Below are 18,156 nucleotides of genomic sequence, written 5' to 3' on the forward strand. Positions count from 1 at the left end.
GCTGGGATGATCAGGCCTCGTATACCTGAACCACCTGTGCAGCACCAATCAGCTCCCAGTAGCCACCGAGAAACTTACACATCATTCAATTAAACATACTTCCATCACACACACACACACTCACCCATAAACTGTCTCAATCCTCTGGGTGAATTTGACATCTGGAGGTTGTCAAAATGCATCAGCGCACCATGACGTAGGATGTCCCAAATGACAATTGTTGGCTCCTTCCGACGACTGTTTGCCTGTTTTTGAAAGATACATCCTTCACAGGTGAGGCTATCCCAGGAGCCCCTTTGTTAACCTTTATTCTTTATTACAACATGAGGACAGGCTTGGTGGGCAGGGTTAGATCAACTGACACTGGCTTTCACAAAGAGCCAAACAAACACAAAATGGGATTATGTTCATTCTTTTTTAATTCAGCACCATCTCAACAACAGGGTGACAGATTAGATTGACCAGTAACAACTCTAACGTTAAACTGGTTTGAAACGTTTCACTCAACAGTTTTCTATCTCAGCTTAAGCATTAACAACTGCACCTGAACACAAATATAAGTCATCTCGTACATTAGAACACTAAACCGTAACAGAGCTTCTTAGAAGTAGGGTTAGGAATAGAGGAAAGAAGGCATGATCATCAGGAATGTGTAAAAGAAAGAACTCAGTGTTGGCCTGACAGAATGTGCTGGTAAGAGAGATTTACAGTATTCAGTGATACTTCTGTTTGAGATACTTCCAAGACATCACTTCAAAACAAGATACGGAAAAAGGAATGATGCAGAATCCATGTGAAAAGAAGGTGCTGGAGGGCGTATACAGGGAGGAATGTTTAGAACACTGCGGTGACCACACATCTCCATCGCCATCTCTCTTGGTTAACAGACCACATAATGACACCAGAGTGCACAGAAATTGATGGTATTCACAAGATCATGCCAGTGAGAAAGTTAGGCAAAGAGTTGATGAGATCCACCAAAGCAATGAGAGAGACCGGGAGCAGTCCTTCAGTTTGCGAAAGTTTGACGCACAGCGTTAGCGATGTGCTTGGCGCTGATACCGAAGTGGTCGAGCAGCTCGTTGGGCTTTCCGCTGCGGGGAACGCCAGACACCGCCAAACGGTTCACAATGATGCCAGGCTCTGAGCCCACTGCTGACAGCACTGCTTCACCAAGACCACCTGCACAGAGGAGACACACAATCTGGGTCAAGAATGCATTAAGACATAATCGTAATCTACTTAATAGTAGAATCTAGGTAGCTTAAGAAAAAAAATCCCTGGACAAAAAATCCCTCAAACAAGAACCTTAACATTTGAATACAGGGACCAACTGGCCCCTACTGCAAGAGGCAAAGCTTTGCCAAACTTGTGAGTAGTTGCCTGGGTAACATCAGACCAATCGTCCAAAGGACATCTAGTAATGGCATTTAACAACCTTTTTAAAATAAAGAGAGAAAAAGAGCTATGTTTTCAGTGAATGCGAGTCTCTGTTTCTCATGCTGGTTCTTGGCATTGGTGTGAAACCAGATGTGTGTCAGTAATGACTATGACCATCATCACCAACTACCATTTTAAGAGGGGACACCAAGTCATTAGTGAATGAAAACCAAAAGCTACTCACCCTCCTTGTAGTGGTCCTCTACTGTGATGATTTGTCCTCCTGTGGCTCTGGCACTGGTAAGAATGGTAGCAGCATCCAGGGGCTTGATGGTGAATGGGTCAATTACTCTGATGTTCTTTCCTGGAGGAATAAATAGGTAAATTATGTTTAGGTCAAATCAGAAGCTGCTGATAAACACGGAGTGAAGTTTCCAAAACTTTAGATGCTGATTTTGTGTTTAACTCAAGAGTAACTGCGACATCTCTCCACTAGATGGCCACGTAAACTCACCTTCACTGGCCAGCATATCAGCAGCGGCAAGGGCCTCATGCAGAGTGACACCTGCCCCAATCACAGTCACATGATCTTTGTCAGACTGACGAACCACCTGGTGAAGAATACAACAGTTTTTCTACTATTCCATCTCATTTTTACCTCTTGTTGGCAATACAGGATCAAACATGTGTAAAATGATGGTTACCTTGGCTACACCCACTTCAAACTTCTCATCTGGAGAGTAGAGGACTTGAGTTTCTGGTCTACTGGTACGGATGAAACAGATACCCTGCAAATATTGAGTCACAGGACACATGTCCATCACTGAAGACGAGGCACGAGAAAACCTTTACTATGAGGCGAGGTATGCACCTTTGTGTTGGCTGCAAGCTCGACCGCTCTCTCTGTGGACACTCCATCACTGGGGTAAAACAGAGTGCATGTTGGGATGGCACGGAACATGGCTAGGTCCTCTAGAGCCATCTGGGAAGGGCCGTCCTCACCTGAAAGGAAAATGAAATCGATCAGACTCAGGGCAAACTCAAGCCTTCCCAAAAGAAAACTAAAAGCTTGAGAAGAATGCTCACCAATGGAGACTCCACAGTGGGATCCAACCAGGTTGACGTTGGACTGAGAGATGGCTCCCATACGGATCTGGTCGTAGGCTCTGGACAGGAAGGCAGCAAAGGTGCTGGCAAACGCAACGGTGCGGTCACGTGTGGCACAGCCAATGGCCACTCCCACCTACAACAGCACAGACATTAAAGACATGGGTTAGTGTAATGGTAATGGATTAGGGCTTGATGTCATCACTGATGCCCGTGTTGAGCAAGTTACTGCAAGCAACTGTGTGTATGAGACTCAGGAGCTCTGAAAAATGGGAACATAAACACTGAAGTCTGGAGTAGTTTTTTTCACAACATTTGTTGTGTCTATGTAGCATACGATCTAAAACTATCTAAAAGACTGACTCTTCCCCTAATCATCAAAAGTAAGAGACATGTAATTGCATTTATTTTACTGTTAGTAATAACAAGCCTGTGACAGGAAGAACAGAGTTTTTATATAAGCCAAAAACACTTTCATGGAGTAACACTGCCACCTAGTGGAGTGCTATTATGATTGTCCTTTCTTGAAACCGGTGCATGTCGAAATAATCATTTAACATCTTACCAATAACACACGTTTGTAACAATGTTAAGTATGATGAATCATGTTCCTGCATTTAAAATTGTTACTCTTTAAACAGTGGTCTTTAAATTATTTGTATAGTAAGTTTTCTTTCTCCACCACATGTTGCAAATTCCTAGTGTTTATCTGCTGAAGTTAGTATATGCATAATGAAACCTAGAGTAACCTTTTAAAATTATAGTAGTATCAAGAGTGTATGATCTCTTACTTAAACTAAATTCATTAATGTGCGTTAACCTGTCCCTGTAAAATATCTACTCTCTAGAGAAGCAAATTTTAATATGCGCAACTGTATTTAACATTTTTTTTAATAAATTGCATTTGTGAAATTGATTGAAGGTACAATTTTAATACTTTTGGTGGTGAAATTGAAGTTTCTTGTACAAAGCTAGAGTTAATATTAAAACTCAAACTAAAACCCGTCACGAGGATATTTATGGTTTACCATAAGTGACATTTTCAATATTTAATCCTACTTCTTAAGTTGATTTTAGTGTACCCTCTTGATTAGTTAAATGGTTTTGCATTAGACCAATTTCATGCCCAAATTGGTAATCACTAGTTCTTATATCAGACGGTGGATTTAAATATCTGAATATTATTCCCATTCGTCACGAGTGGTGCCCCAAGTGTTTATTCCAACATCTAATAAACTATTATATAATATACTATAATTACTAATTGCATCTGAGGAAATGTCAAGGAAATGTCTCGTGTACCATGTTCTGTTCAGCGATGAAACACTCGATGTAGCGGTCAGGGAAGGCCTTCTTAAAGGTCTCTGAGAAAGTGGAGTTTTTGGTGTCTCCATCAAGAGCCACCACTCTCTGGCTTGCCTGGCCCATCTTGGCCAAGGCGACACCATATGCTCGTCTCGTTGCCATCTGATGGAACAAAGAGCAAATGGGTATAAACCAACGACAGATTGAAAATTAATGCAAAATCACAATTTGCTGTATGAACGCTAGGTTAACCTTGTCTCCTTTCTTATAGGCTGGAGGTGAGGGCAGGGAGATAAAGCTCTGGTCTACAGCTGCTGTGTCATCATTGGGCAGTTGAGGGCAAAGACTCTTGTTGGGGACCTGGATCTGAGCCTTCAGCTCATTAAGGAGGTCGTCTACTTTGTCCTTAGGGATGGGCTTTCCATGCCAGTTGTCAAGATCCTCAATATCTATAGCCATAGGCAGAACAACGAGAATCGCATTCAGAGAACGGAACTAAAAGTTGAAATTAGAAAAAGAAAAAAAAAAGGATATTCAAATGTCAAAACACTTACTTTTGAGTCCTTTGCCCTTGAACGTCTTGGCAACAATGCAGGTGGGTTTGCCTTTGACCTGCTCAGCCTGCCAGAAAGCTTTGCACAGCTCCTCCACATCATGTCCATCCACAACATACGTGTTCCACCTACAGGGATGCATGATGTTCATGAATAAACATGTCAAGAATGTTAATTAATGTTGAGCAGCGACAGAAAAAGGTCAACATTGTGAAAGAAATTTCAGAAAGCCTAGTCATAATGAGGCCATTAGAAATTCTACAGGTGATGATCATATCAAACATCAAATCTAGGCATGTCCAAAACAATTCGTTGAACAGGTTCAACACTTTTCACTTTGTGTAGTGAACAAAAGCTCTGGTCAGTTTCTCCTCACTCATTGATGCAGCATTAATCTCATTCAAATAATGCTTCTGGAGCTGTGGGTGGTGTCATGTTTTTAATACAAAGTACAGTGTCCTGAATAAATCTATTCCTGGCAAAGCTGTGACTACTTGGCACTGGTAATAAGTCACCAACCTTGAATAAGGCTTACCAAGCAGCAGATCACTGATTTCAAAACTAAACTGTAGTGTAAAGCAGCTTTGAGTGATCATCAAGACTAGAAAAGCACCATATAGTAAATACAAACCATGTACCATTACACGCAAGCAGGAGTGCTGGTGAGATGGTTCCATGTTCTGGGTTTCAATGGACACTTTGATTTGTTTTCATAAAGTGTGCAGAGGCTTCAGAAGAAAAAGGCTGTGTACAGCTGCTTCCACAGGGCATGCCACCTTCATCTGCTTGCACCTACAGTCTCTGGTAAACTTTTGGACAGCTTGCACACTCGATAAGCTGGTTGTATATCATCTCATCTGCATTTTAATGAAGATGTGGCAAAGGCATGCAGCATGTATTCCCCACGTTACAGTCTAACGTGGTCTCTGCACTTATTGTCTGAACTTGTGTCCCTCCACTACTTTTACTGCTGAGCTGGAGCGCTTACTCGGTGTAACTAAATCAAAGGCTGTGCCTGCATCTGTAACTTGCCCCTGGGTGCCCAGACAGTGATGGAAAAATGCATGTTTCCTTGCATGCACAATCCAGGTGGAGCCCATGCTAACAAGGCAGCTGTAAGCATGCTTCAGGGACATGCGTCAATGTATATTTTCCACAAGCTATGCTAGCCACACAATGCAATAACAGAACACCATCTGACATTTGATAGAGTATTTAGACACGATTTAGAGGAGTTGGTACTGACCCAAAAGCTTCACAACGTTTGCGGTAGGTCTCCATGTCATGCTTCAGCGGTGCCGCCTCACTCTGACCAAGCCGATTGACATCCATAATGGCCACCAGGTTGTCCAGCTTATAGTGAGAGGCAAAGGCCATGGCCTCCCACACTGAGCCCTCGGAACACTCTCCATCTCCCAGCATGCAGTACACACGGTAACTACAACACCAGGCAGAGAGGAAAGGGTCAATCTTGTAGCCCTTCAAAATCCAGACTACAGCATTTACATCTGTTGATGCATACATTGCACTGTGGTATTAATTAAGAATGTTTTTAATGGACAAAAGGAGAACGTCAGCAGTTTTGAGTGCAGTGTTGACCTTTTTCTTTGGAGTGATTCAACAAAATACAGTTACCAATGTGTGTAAGTAAATAATTTAACCAAGCAGATGGCGTTAGAAAAGGGCTGGTACGATCAAGAAATTTAGCTCATCCAAATAATTGCCAACTAGACTACTAAGTTTCCTCGAAGTTAAATACAAAGAGGATGAAGGAGAAAAGCCATTTGACATTAAATAAAAATGACATTTATGGCCATTATGCTTTGTAATTAAAAATTAAAAAAATATATAGTATACATTTTAGAAACCAATTAAAGTTCAAATTTTGAAAAAATAAACATAGTATTGCTTTAATAAATCACATCTTCACCCCTCATCACAGCTCTACATGCTCCTTTCTGGTGAGAGGAACTAGAAAATATATTTAGCAACAGTGGTTGTGCTGAACATTTGGATTGTAAAGATTCCATAGATTTTTTTTTTTTATGATAATTACACTGTACTATGTGCACAAAGTAGAGAAGGCCTGCACTTCCACCTGCGTGAAAGGTGGGTCTATTTAAAAGGTCAGTGGAGCCACACCGGCAGGATCACATTTAATTGTGGTGGTTATTGATGGTGTTGGTGTGTGAATTACGTGAAGTTACGGTATCTGGCTCTCAGTGCTAAATCGGTTTACCAAATCTTGGTGCCTCTAATGCCCCACTCGCTATTTAACAACAGCAGAAGTGCTACAGCAAGATTATGTTTAATACAAACAAATATAACACACTGCTGAAATTAAGCAAAGATGTTTCACTTGACCCCATATAAGAGTACAAGTATTAAAACTGGATTATACGTCTTTCATCCCTCTTCATGAGTAGACGGCATTCTGCCACATACTCACCTGGATTTGTCAAAGTTTTTGCCAGTGTAGGCCATCCCGCAGGCAGCGCCCAGACCCTGACCCAGAGAGCCAGTTGCCACATCAACAAATTGCAGTTTCTGAAGACAGAGGGAGGTAATTAAATAAAGATTCACCGATATCACCCTTTATTGACAGTAAATTATGCTGTGACACCCAGATCTGTTTTATCGATGGTTTCGTCGCTCAGCTTCTTAAAATGAAACCTTCCGCCCAACGATCCCTCACCTATCTCCATCTTCAGCTACTATCTCTGTCTCTCCTCTCTGACCGACTGCAGGAAAGCGAGTGTTTTACGTGGATAATTCCTGGCTTTCATTTCAGAGGTCAGGACACACCAAAAGTAAACAAACTTGGTCGTTAAAAAGTGTAGGAACAGAAAGACTTGAATTACATTTAAATTAATAAAACTTAATGGCAAATCCTTTGCTGTGCATCATGTTAGTTCTGTAGATGTTTTATGAAATGACTTATGTTGAAAGAGCTACTTTTCCCCTCTTCCTCTAGCAGAGCACAGGTCAGCTCTACTTCTGTAGTATTTCCAATCTGCGGACATTACGACACGTCCGCTTATTGCCACACACCTGCTTAGCTCACTTGAAGATACACAAAGTGGTATCAGGTGTAACAGTATCAGAGTAGTTTTACAAATACGGGTACAGCATCAGACCCAACACTAGTATCTATATCGGATCGGTGCATCCCTGGCATAAAAGATATAATGTGAGGCTTCTTCACTGAAGAACAAGAGAAGCATCTTGGATGAGAAAGTAATAAGGCCTGGATGAATGAGACTCTACGCAAACACATTGTGTGATGGCTTCATATTTTTTTCCCTGAATTAATCGACTCACTGGTGTGGGATGTCCCTCCAGGTCACAGTCAATCTTGCGCAGATTGAGAAGATCAGATTCCTTCACAAATCCTGCCTCTACCCAGGCAGCATAAAGGATAGGTGCAGCATGGCCCTGCAGACAAAGACATTGTTGTCACCAAAAACATATGTGCATTAAGCAGTAGGAACTCTCCGAAATGCAAACATTCATGCCAACCTTTGAGAGCACAAAGCGGTCATTGCACTGATTGCGAGGATCATTGGCTTTGTAGCGCATGGTGTGAAAGAAGAGCACAGACATGAGCTCAGCTGCACTGCAGCATGATGTTGGGTGGCTGTGAGTGGAGAGGGGGAGAAGAAAAAAAAGAGGAGATTACTACAAAAATATTCAAACAAAATTCACAAGCCAAGACCTTCCAAACATGCATGTGTTGCTACAATTAGAAATCCTTGGTTGTACAAGACCACCTGTTCCTGTTACAAGTCATTAAAAGCCTTTTGTTTTAGTTAATCTGAGACAAACATTTATTAAAAAAAAAAACTCACGTCAACAGGTTAATTTGCAACACATCACCACACACCACAAAAAAAATGTTAGAACAGAAAACACAACTTGTGAAATTCTTACATGCTGCAAAACAGTGGTCCAATTGTCACAACAGACATTTAGAAATCCCACATTACCAAAGAGCATCTCTGCTTCCCCGTTTGTGTGGTTTAAGTAACAAATGGCATCATGTCAACCATGCTGGGCACATACCAGGTTATCGATATGAAACATACATCATGACCACTGTTAAATGCTTTGTTAAACCAAAACAAAAACCTATGCTTAGTTTACCAATTGTCCTTCTGTTGAGAGAAAACCAGCTGAAAAATAAACACAAGTTTATTAAAATAACATAAAAAAACAAACACATATTCTATGCCAATCTGTTTGGCAAGCACAACTCCAACAGAGGAACATGCTCCTATCTTACCAACCACTGCGCCACAGAAATCAAATATACAATTTGAGGAGAAACTTCTCAGACTCATAAAAAAGTTGTTCACTCTGCAGTGACAACTTTCCTCAATGTTTCCCTGAGACATTTGATGCAGATCTGTGAGCAGCCCAGTGACCAATCACAGTAATACAACAACCTACTGTGACTGTAAGGGAACGCATTTTGTGGAACATGCAACTCATGTTATTGACAAACTCGTAGAATTCCTCTTTAATGTAGCATGATCTGTGGCCAGAGAAGGTGATGAAGATATTTGCCACTGACGTTATCGCCAAAGTACAGTTCAGATAGTGTGTCAAACTATGCCTTTATTCAGATTTTCCATATCTCCAATTTACTATAAAGACAAAGCTGCTGCAAAAAACATAATCCTACACACTGATGTGTAATGCTGAAATTTTGGAACTATTTTGTAAACTATTGGAAAACCCTTCTATTTCCATTATGTTCCATTTTCTATTATCATCTAAAACATTGTCCAGAAATGGGCATTTTGAAAGAAAAATACTGTGTAGATGACATCAATGGGACTTACTTAGAAATGGCTGAGGTTGCAAAGTCCGTGACAATAAGGCAATTTTTAAACAACTGCAATAATATTGCGTAGGAAAAACTTTTTGATCAAGTCTCTGACAGCAATACAGCTCAGTCTTCATAAATACCATATAAGGGTAATAATGACTAGGACAATTGTGTTACACAATTAAATGCTCATAATCCTGTGGTAAAACACATCCAGAAGATCAGATAACTGTAAATCACTTTCATTTTTGATTCAAGTAACAGCTGATTGAACGAAATGAGCAGTAGGATTAACAAATCCTTGTTTTAACGCTACCAAATACATTTCCATTGTCATTTTGAGCTCCTGCTTTCATGCAATTAACTTGAGGCCAAGTTCAGCTGGGACAAATGACATATCCCACCTTAATCCCTTATCTTGGTTTCAGTCATAACTCAAAGACATCCTTTGTTGAGGGCAGCAATAAAATACATTAGTAAAGGCCTTGGTCTTGACAGTTACAATACAATCTATTGTGTCAATTTCCTTCAGTCACAAGGAAGTTAGAGACTGGTTTATCGACAAATCTTTCCTTAAAGACATTGCCGATGTGCACACCCGACACAATATCAATTTCACAATAGGGTGCACACATAATTTAACACCACACTGGTATATGGATAATTCACATACAGGTACATTTAATATGTACCAGTAGTATACATATATGTTAGGCTCAAACAATTAATTGTTTTCACAGACCATTTTCAAATCAAAGTCGACAACTTTGTTGCTCATAGAACCTAGAAAAGTCAAATAAAGACAATATCTTTAAAAGATCATGTAAAGCCAAATTCAGCATTTCCTGTCTTCACACAATATATAGGTTAGACAATACGAAAAAAACGATATATGTGAGTAAAGAATTATTAAGTTAAAACTTAATAGTTTCTCTCTAGTGACACTGGGGTCATAATTAGCTCAACTCCTCCTCAAACAGTGTTGATATAAAAAAAAAAAAAAACTTTCAGCACCTTTAACTGCAGTCTCCCATTCACCAAGTCACTGCAACTACACTGCACCACTATATCAGTTTATAGCAAAAAGGTGTTTTTTAATGTTGTTTTTAACGATATGAAGTTCATGAGTTTTTTCGACAACATGAACATTGTTCAGCAGTCGCCATGGTGGGAGGAGCTAACGTGTAGTGATGCTTGCGAAGGTTGTGATCACTATTGAGATTGCTGCGTCGTTTCGATCTCTATTCCATTCATAACTGAGATTGTGACACCTTTATTAGCATTTTTCTTCAGGGTGACAGTCAGAAGTAATATTTTTCTATTACTTCACAGTAATCCTTGCATTACAGTATAGTAGTTTATATTTTGATGACATCTCATGTGGGCCACACGGTGGTGTAGTGGTTAGCACTCTCGCCTTGCAGCGAGAAGACCCGGGTTCGAGCCCCAGTTGGAACAAGGGCCTTTCTGCATTCTGCATGTTCTCGCCATGTGTGCGTGGGTTCTCTCCACAGTCTCTCCACAGTCCAAAAACATGCAATGTGGGGATTAGGTAAATTGGACACTCTAAATTGACCGTAGGAGTGAGTGTGAGAGTGAATGGTTGTTTGTCTCTATCTGTGTGTGGCCCTGCGATGGACTGGCGAACTATCCCCGCCTATCGCCCGATGTAGCTGAGATTGGCCCCCGCGACCCTCTGGTGGAGGATAAAGCGGTTAGATGATGACTGACTGACATCTCATGCAGTATAGCTTCATCTCATTTTACAAATATAAGGGTAAAATATTGAGCTCAAAAGAAAAATTGCAATTACTGTAGATATTTCACCAAAATTGTTAAACCCTAGTATCACCACAATAACAGCCCTTTTTTTCAAAAGTGTAGATAAAGGCAATTGGACATGCTCTAGTTGGTTGAAGACTCTTTCATCCATGAGTCTTCTTCATTTCCAACTGACTGGTGGAAAATTTGAGGTATTTAAAGTTAGAGTTTGGCACCTCTAACATAACTGGGAACCTTCACTGAAACTGTATGAAGTTCTGGTTCATATTCTTAAGGAAACAAGAAATCATAAAGGAAATATAAAATAAAGCAACATCATATTATATTAAGCATCAGTTCTGTGTAAATAATAATAATTTATGTATTTCTTTGTCCACAACGCTCCATACACAAATTTGATTAATAATGTCCACAGGACAGATAACCAGTGTTCACTTAGAGGACTCTTATTTTGAAGTACAGGAATTTCTGGTATTTCTCTGGTAAACTTGGCTTGTTGACAGACCTAGATAGTAATTGTGAAAGAATACAAGAGAAGGGTCAATGGTCAACCAGAACAATCACTGATCAGACACAACAAAGCTGCAACAAGAAAGCAACGCAAAGTAATTCATATCTCAACTTGCAGTGATGAAGGAAATGTTAGGTTAACACAAAGCCTCTGGGAACATTCAAGATGAAGCAACTCCACTCTGGTGACCTTCGACTCACCACGTTTGTGGTCATATGTGACCCACATTTCCTAAAGGGCAACAAGGTGCGGTTTGTGTGTACAATTGACATATATTCTGATCTAAGACACATTTTGTTAAGATGCATGTTGTTCTGGAAGCTTTGACGCATCAGTCATGGTGTAAGAAATAATGGGGCATATGTAACAATGAAATACTTTATTAGTGTGTATATTATTCAGAGTAACTTCGATAGTTTGATAATTCGTGGCGTTTAATCTACCACATAATACATTAAGACATTGCCATGTAAATAGCAATTTCAAAATGTCCTAATCCGATTAAATTTTTATCCTAATTAGAAAAAAGTCACGTGTAGAACTGTTAATTAAATTACCGGACTAAACGCAATCGAATTGCAAGTAAACGCAACCACTATAGTATCGCGATAGTCCACAAGATTCACCAATGAATATGGTGAGCATCTGTTTTACGTTGCTTGCTTAGTTAATTGAACAAGAAAAAAAAGGCTCGCTGCTAATAATATCACGGACACAGCGGGTGATTTGACCAGTAACTGATCAAGTCTGGAATGTTCTCTGACCGCAATATGTCCAAACCCGCGCGCGCGCACACACACACACCCACAGTACAATTTTTATTTGACAGCGTCCGAAAAGTTTATCACCCACAAACTATTAGCTTGTGCACTATTGTGTACGCCAACTAGCTAACCAAGAACCACGAACTACCTTTTCTCCACCGCGTGAGCATAACTAACCTGCAGCACGTGCACACAGCGCACACACACAGCTACAATAACCTCGCGTCATACACACAGACACTTGTTTTAGCATTTTCTGTTTACACACACAGATAACTATATATACACATTTGCAGCGTTGTGTGAAGGCGACTATAATTACAACATATATGAGCAGTGGATGATAACTTACCCAGAGTTGGAGGCGCATGTAGCGTTGATAGAGTGAATCCTGAGCTTGTTCGCAATGTCTTTCAGGCCCTGCAGAGTTTTCTCGTCGGGTTTGTGGTAACTCGCCATTGTTTCTCAGTTGTAGTTTTTATTGGAGGGGAAAAGTGAATGTTTGATTTGAGGGTCACGCGGCTACTTCCTGCTGTTTGAGGTGTATGACTGCTGTCAGCGACAGGACAACGTGAGCTGGGCCGAGGAAGAGGAAGCGTTCGACAGGGAGGAGGCACTTATGTGTTCCCACAACGGCCACGCCCACCCTTTCCTCGTTCCACCAATGACGTAGTCAGTCGCAGGACTTTAGATGTGTTCGTCAATTAACCCTTCACAAAACAAAGAGGCAGCTAAAAACTATTATTATGCACATCATGTGTAATGTCTTTAATGACATGTTATCAAGTAATTATTTTACTGTACTATTTTACATTTGCTGTATCAAAATTTGTATTTATTATCATTATTATTATTATTATTATTATTATTATCATTATAATTATTATTATTTATTGTCATTTAGTTGATCTTTTCCCCTTTTTTGTATTTCTTTTTATTTAGTCCTGATGATTTTAATGTTTTATTTAAAGTTATTTTCTACGTTTGTCAGTGTTGGTTGACTTCTTGAAATAAACTATAAAGAAGTTGATGTGTTCTGAACCAACTGTTTCATTGGTACATGTATCAAAAATAACAAATAACTACCTCTTCCTTAATCACTTTTACATATTCATTTGAAAAATATACAGAGCATTAGGTTTGTTGATTCAAAAGGTAGGGCTGCAACTAATGATTATTTTCATAGTCGATTATTTTCTTGATTTGGGTCATAAACTGTCATAACATCTTGAAAAATGTTGATGTTTTCAAATGTTTTGTTTTCTCCAAAAACCAAAACGATTCAGTCTGAAGGATTTATTTGTTATATGAAGCAAAGAAAACAGGAAATATGTCACTGTCCCTTTAAATCTGCAGCTGGAAGCCTGCCAACCAGGAAACATCCGATTTTGCCATCTCATCCTTACTCAGGGGAAGAGTGTTAAGAAGCAATGTCAGGCCATTGACTGCCTCCCCTGTCATCATGACAAGTAAAATACTATCAATGATAAAAGAAAATCAATTTGTTCACTTGACTGTTATATAAATAATTTTTCTGTATGATGTCAACATTTCTATGGTCAAAAGCATTTCCTGTTCAAATACACGGGAGAACGGTGAGGTGAGGCAGCGATGAGCTGTGCCTCACCTCTGATGGCACTGTGCCACACACACTGAGGCAGGCAGTTGCAATTAAAAAATCGAATATGACCTTATATTAATAAATATTCTTTTGTTTTTCTTGCTATCATATTGGTGGTACAGTATGGAATTGATTAAAGCAACCTCACTGCATGTCACTGTGTCAGGCCTATTACTTTTTCCTTAGTAACTCTGCTGTGACTATCTGCATTTGTACAAGTCAAAGCACACAAATACAAATAACACTTTTTTGAAAAAGTTTTATTGCTGTAAATAATAGTTTGGAACCGTGTAAAAACATGACACAAGCAATTTTACTGTACAAATTTATGGATGATGCATCACACAGACAAAACAGACACAGAGCCAGTCATCCAACCACGCCTCTTACTAGAAGTAAGTCAAGGAGGTCAAACACTTCCTTCTTCTTGTCATCGTTACCAATCCTATGGTTCAGTTATTTCCTCTTCCTAAAACACAATACATGCATGCCATTAGAAAAAAATCTGACAAATGCCGTTTCTGTTTGACTATGCCACAAAGAAATAAAGCTTTCTGAGCTGTACCTTTAATCTGTCCTGGGCCTCAGTCCTCTCCTCAGGAGAGACATGATCTTTGTCAATTCGTTCCAGCTGAGGCACATGAATCAGAACACTGACTCTGTAGTCTGTGGTTTCAACCAGTGGGTTATTGGAGAGCACCACAGTGCGCAGTGTTTTTGACACAAGCCTGAGGTACTGCAGGGCATTCTCCTCTGTGATTGCATTGCCTCTATCAAAGAGAGACAGACATGTTCAGCATGTTTAATCTGAAATCTTTTTAAATCTTTTTTAATTTGGTGTTTTGCACCAGGTCACTGTGATCTGACATGTATGTATCCAGCTGCGATAAACAGCATCAGTGTACCTGACATTGAGGTACTGTAGACACTTCATGTTGGAGCTAAGACCCTGCAGAGTTTCTAACTGGTTGTCTCGCAGATGAAGGGTAGAAAGGTGCTCCAACATCGCCAAACCCTTCAGACATTTGATTGAATTCTGGGCCTGGATGGAGGACAAAAAGATAAAAGGGACAGTTCATGTTTTTTCGAAGTGTGTATGTATGAGGCTCTAACACAACACTTGACTAATAACAATGTTCAATCATTCTCACCCTGTATGAACGCAGAGCCTAGATTTCCTTTTCAAGCTGTTGACATACAAGGGTGAGGCTGAAAAGTGTATAGGCCGGCAATGACGCAATGGTTTATATTTCTACATAGTCTCCCCTGCAGTCTACAAACTACTTTAGTCAGTGTTGCAGCGCTTGGATGCCCTTGGTAAAGAAGCTCTCATCCTGATAATCAAAAAAGTCATCATGCTTCAGTAGGTGCAATTGCAACAGCAAGAGCAAACCCAATGAATATCTTGCACAGGTTCAGGTTTGGAGTCAAGTAAAGCAAGGAGTCATCGCCATGGAACACAAGGATGGGAGGTGTCTTGAGTTGCACATGTCTGTTGTGTCTCCAAAAACCGACGTTGAGAACGGATTTCAAGCGATACACATTCTCTCTATTTGGAAATTTCTCTGGTTACAAACAGTGTACTATTTCCTGTTAATCCTGCATCAGATAAATGACCACTTAACTATCTACCATTTAAAATTTAAAAACCATGTAAACACTTATCACTTATCTAGATGTAGCCGTAACACAGCAACATGCTGGTCATTCTTCCTCTCGCACTAAGTCGCACTAAGTAGAAAGCATTCTAAAAAAAGATTTAGAACGCTTGTCTGCACTCCCTCTATATTTAGCTGACCATATGAATGCAGTAAAAATGAGCATTTTACCTAATGTACTATTCTTTATTAGAAAGCACTTTTTCATGTCATTCAATCAACTTATCTCAACATTCAACATATTTCACAGGGGGTACATCACTGCTTTAGATGGTTCTCGTATATGACATAAGTTTCATTACCAGATATAATTTCCGAAGGTTGGGAAGGTTGATGCCATCAGTGTTATCAAGGCTGTTTCCTCTCAGCTCCAGAGTCATCAGGTTGGCAAAACTACCGCACTGAAGTCCATTCACTGTCTTTATCCTGTTACCTGTCAAAGGAGTTACAACAAGGTCAATCTATAATTCTGCATTAAACATTTAGCCAATCAAATTAAGCTCACCAAATACAATCCCCAGTATGTCATTTCAGAACAAGACAATCTCAATCACACTATCGGTGTCCATCACGAAGTTTCAGCTCTCTTCGCTCGCTTTAATTGTGCAGCTCTCCAGGTAATTCATGAGAATGTTATATATATTATTCGTGCACATTTAGTGGCCACATAATAATATTTTGTGCGCACAAATACATTTTTTTCCCATGCCATGTCTGGGGCTCTGTAAAAAATCCATAGTTCAGAATTTCTTAAAGTAATACAGGGCAACATCATACATTTCTGCATTTCTACTTTTTTTTTAAGGTTGTTTCACTTAATCTTAATCTAAAATTAATTTTTTTCCATTTTGTTTCTTGTTTTACTGTCATCCATTGTGGCTTATTTTACTTAAATGTGAAAGCCGAAGCAGGAATAAAGTTTTGTAATATTGGAACCGCTTTTTCTCTGCTTCCATTAACTGGTATCATTTAAAGTCAGTGTAAAAGTCCAAAAACAAAGGCCTGACCTGTAAGCGTGAGGCTCTCTAAAGCAGCTCCAGCAAAGCCGTCCAAGTCCATCAGCTGGTTTGCTGCCATACTCAGCCATTGCAAGTAGGGTAACTGAGCAAAAGGTTGTCCTTTGAAATGTGCCACAGCATTATTGTCAACCTGCATAAGAGGAGGTGCCTTGTGATTTTAGCATCGGTTTGACTGGTTGATAACTAATACATTAATAAAAGAACAAGAGGTCCTTGCCTTCAGCCAAAGCAGATGAATGAGAGATGCCAGAGGCGACAGGTCACTGAGATGGTTGCCGGATATGTCCAGAAAGCGGAGGTGAATGTAACTGCTAACTGCAGCTATGTCAGTCAGTCCTCTGAGGTGTAGAGTGATTGATGCAATCAGAACAAAAGTACTGTACGATGAAAACAGAAAATTAGAAGTTACAAGCAAGAGGCAGCTGATTTTATTGAGTGTCTACTTGTCTTTTAGGTCCAGTTTGACAAACGCATGTCCGAGTCCATTTCCTGTCCGGCACAGTAATGACAGCCCCTCACTTGTAGTCTCTTGGGTCAAAGGGCAAACCTGGGCCAGTGGAGCACAGAGTGAAAATATGTCAGGTAATGAGTTATTATTAAAGTATTCTATTGCAAGTAATATCATGGTCATATGTTCGATCAAACACGCTAGCTTTAGGATTAGATAGTATAGTTTATTTCTTTTTACTGTTGTGAAACAATAATATTCCCTTCACTTCATTTAATTCTGCGGGGGCTAAACCTACGGGCCTGCAGAATTAGGCCCCTCCATGTTTACATACCGTGACAATAAGATAAGATATCTCAATTAGATCTCAATAAGCTAACAGTTTGTTTTGCAGGGCTGCAAGCTAACGTTAATTTAGGCTAATGTTAGCCCAAGTTTCCATTGACAAGAGTGCGCTTAATACCAGTATTGTCATTGTTATCTTATCAATAATGTTACACAAGCCCGTGTGCATGACTCTCTAAAATGTATATCTAATTTTAAATAATTTAAATAAATTAAAGTTAAATAAAAAAAAAAAACGAATTCGCTGAGGCTCCGGGCACTGTGACCAATTACCTTCTTTTCCTCTTTATCTCCGATGGAAGATGAGTTTTCGTCAGCCTCTATGTCCGACATGACAGTTTGCTCGTCCTCGTCAGACATTTGAAGTGGACCAGCTGATACCTGACGGATAGAAGTTTTTTTCTTCTATCCGGTTTATATTAACGGTTTACATGAGCTAACTTACCTGGGTAAATGCTAGGACAGAGCTGCTCACCTACAAAACTAAAACTAAAGTAACTTAAAACAGCTACGTAACTTATACAAGCATACATTAGCTTCAAACGTCTCTCTGTGTGTACAGTTGCCATGGAAACTTAACAAGGGCACACGCGCGCCTGTTCGTTCAAGTGAACAATTGACAAGCACGGGGAGTGAAAGTGTGTCACAGTGAAAACTTAGAAATCTTTCCCAAAGACATGATGGAATATCAGCTTTGTCCACTGGTTTTAGCCGTCATCCTCCACAGCACAGGTTGAAAGCAAGTCATGTGATCATAAACAGTGTAAACGTATAATAACATTCTCCACTGTCTCATTTTAAGGATGAACAGGTCGCATTGACAGATGATCT

The 18,156-nt window shown here is 39.8% G+C and overlaps 2 protein-coding genes across 2 annotated transcripts; both read right to left on the minus strand.

The window, feature by feature from the left end:
• Nucleotides 1–401: 401 nt before the first annotated feature.
• On the minus strand, nucleotides 402–12,840 carry tktb (transketolase b). Its single transcript, XM_044038207.1, has 14 exons — nucleotides 12,587–12,840; nucleotides 7,866–7,983; nucleotides 7,668–7,781; nucleotides 6,796–6,893; nucleotides 5,593–5,784; nucleotides 4,347–4,474; nucleotides 4,045–4,241; nucleotides 3,790–3,954; nucleotides 2,467–2,623; nucleotides 2,252–2,382; nucleotides 2,085–2,168; nucleotides 1,895–1,991; nucleotides 1,625–1,744; nucleotides 402–1,182 (listed from the first exon to the last, which is right to left on the minus strand). The coding sequence occupies exons 1-14, from the start codon at nucleotides 12,691–12,693 to the stop codon at nucleotides 1,010–1,012; spliced, it is 1,881 nt and encodes a 626-aa protein (XP_043894142.1). The 5' UTR covers nucleotides 12,694–12,840; the 3' UTR covers nucleotides 402–1,009.
• A 1,306-nt stretch (nucleotides 12,841–14,146) lies between these two features.
• On the minus strand, nucleotides 14,147–17,887 carry lrrc23 (leucine rich repeat containing 23). Its single transcript, XM_044038209.1, has 9 exons — nucleotides 17,771–17,887; nucleotides 17,599–17,706; nucleotides 16,976–17,079; nucleotides 16,750–16,870; nucleotides 16,521–16,662; nucleotides 15,816–15,946; nucleotides 14,761–14,897; nucleotides 14,421–14,625; nucleotides 14,147–14,324 (listed from the first exon to the last, which is right to left on the minus strand). The coding sequence occupies exons 2-9, from the start codon at nucleotides 17,683–17,685 to the stop codon at nucleotides 14,301–14,303; spliced, it is 951 nt and encodes a 316-aa protein (XP_043894144.1). The 5' UTR covers nucleotides 17,686–17,706; nucleotides 17,771–17,887; the 3' UTR covers nucleotides 14,147–14,300.
• Between the last annotated feature and the right edge of the window lie 269 nt (nucleotides 17,888–18,156).

Source organism: Solea senegalensis, linkage group LG11 (genome assembly GCF_019176455.1).
Source record: "Solea senegalensis isolate Sse05_10M linkage group LG11, IFAPA_SoseM_1, whole genome shotgun sequence".
NCBI classification, from domain to species: Eukaryota; Metazoa; Chordata; class Actinopteri; order Pleuronectiformes; family Soleidae; genus Solea; species Solea senegalensis.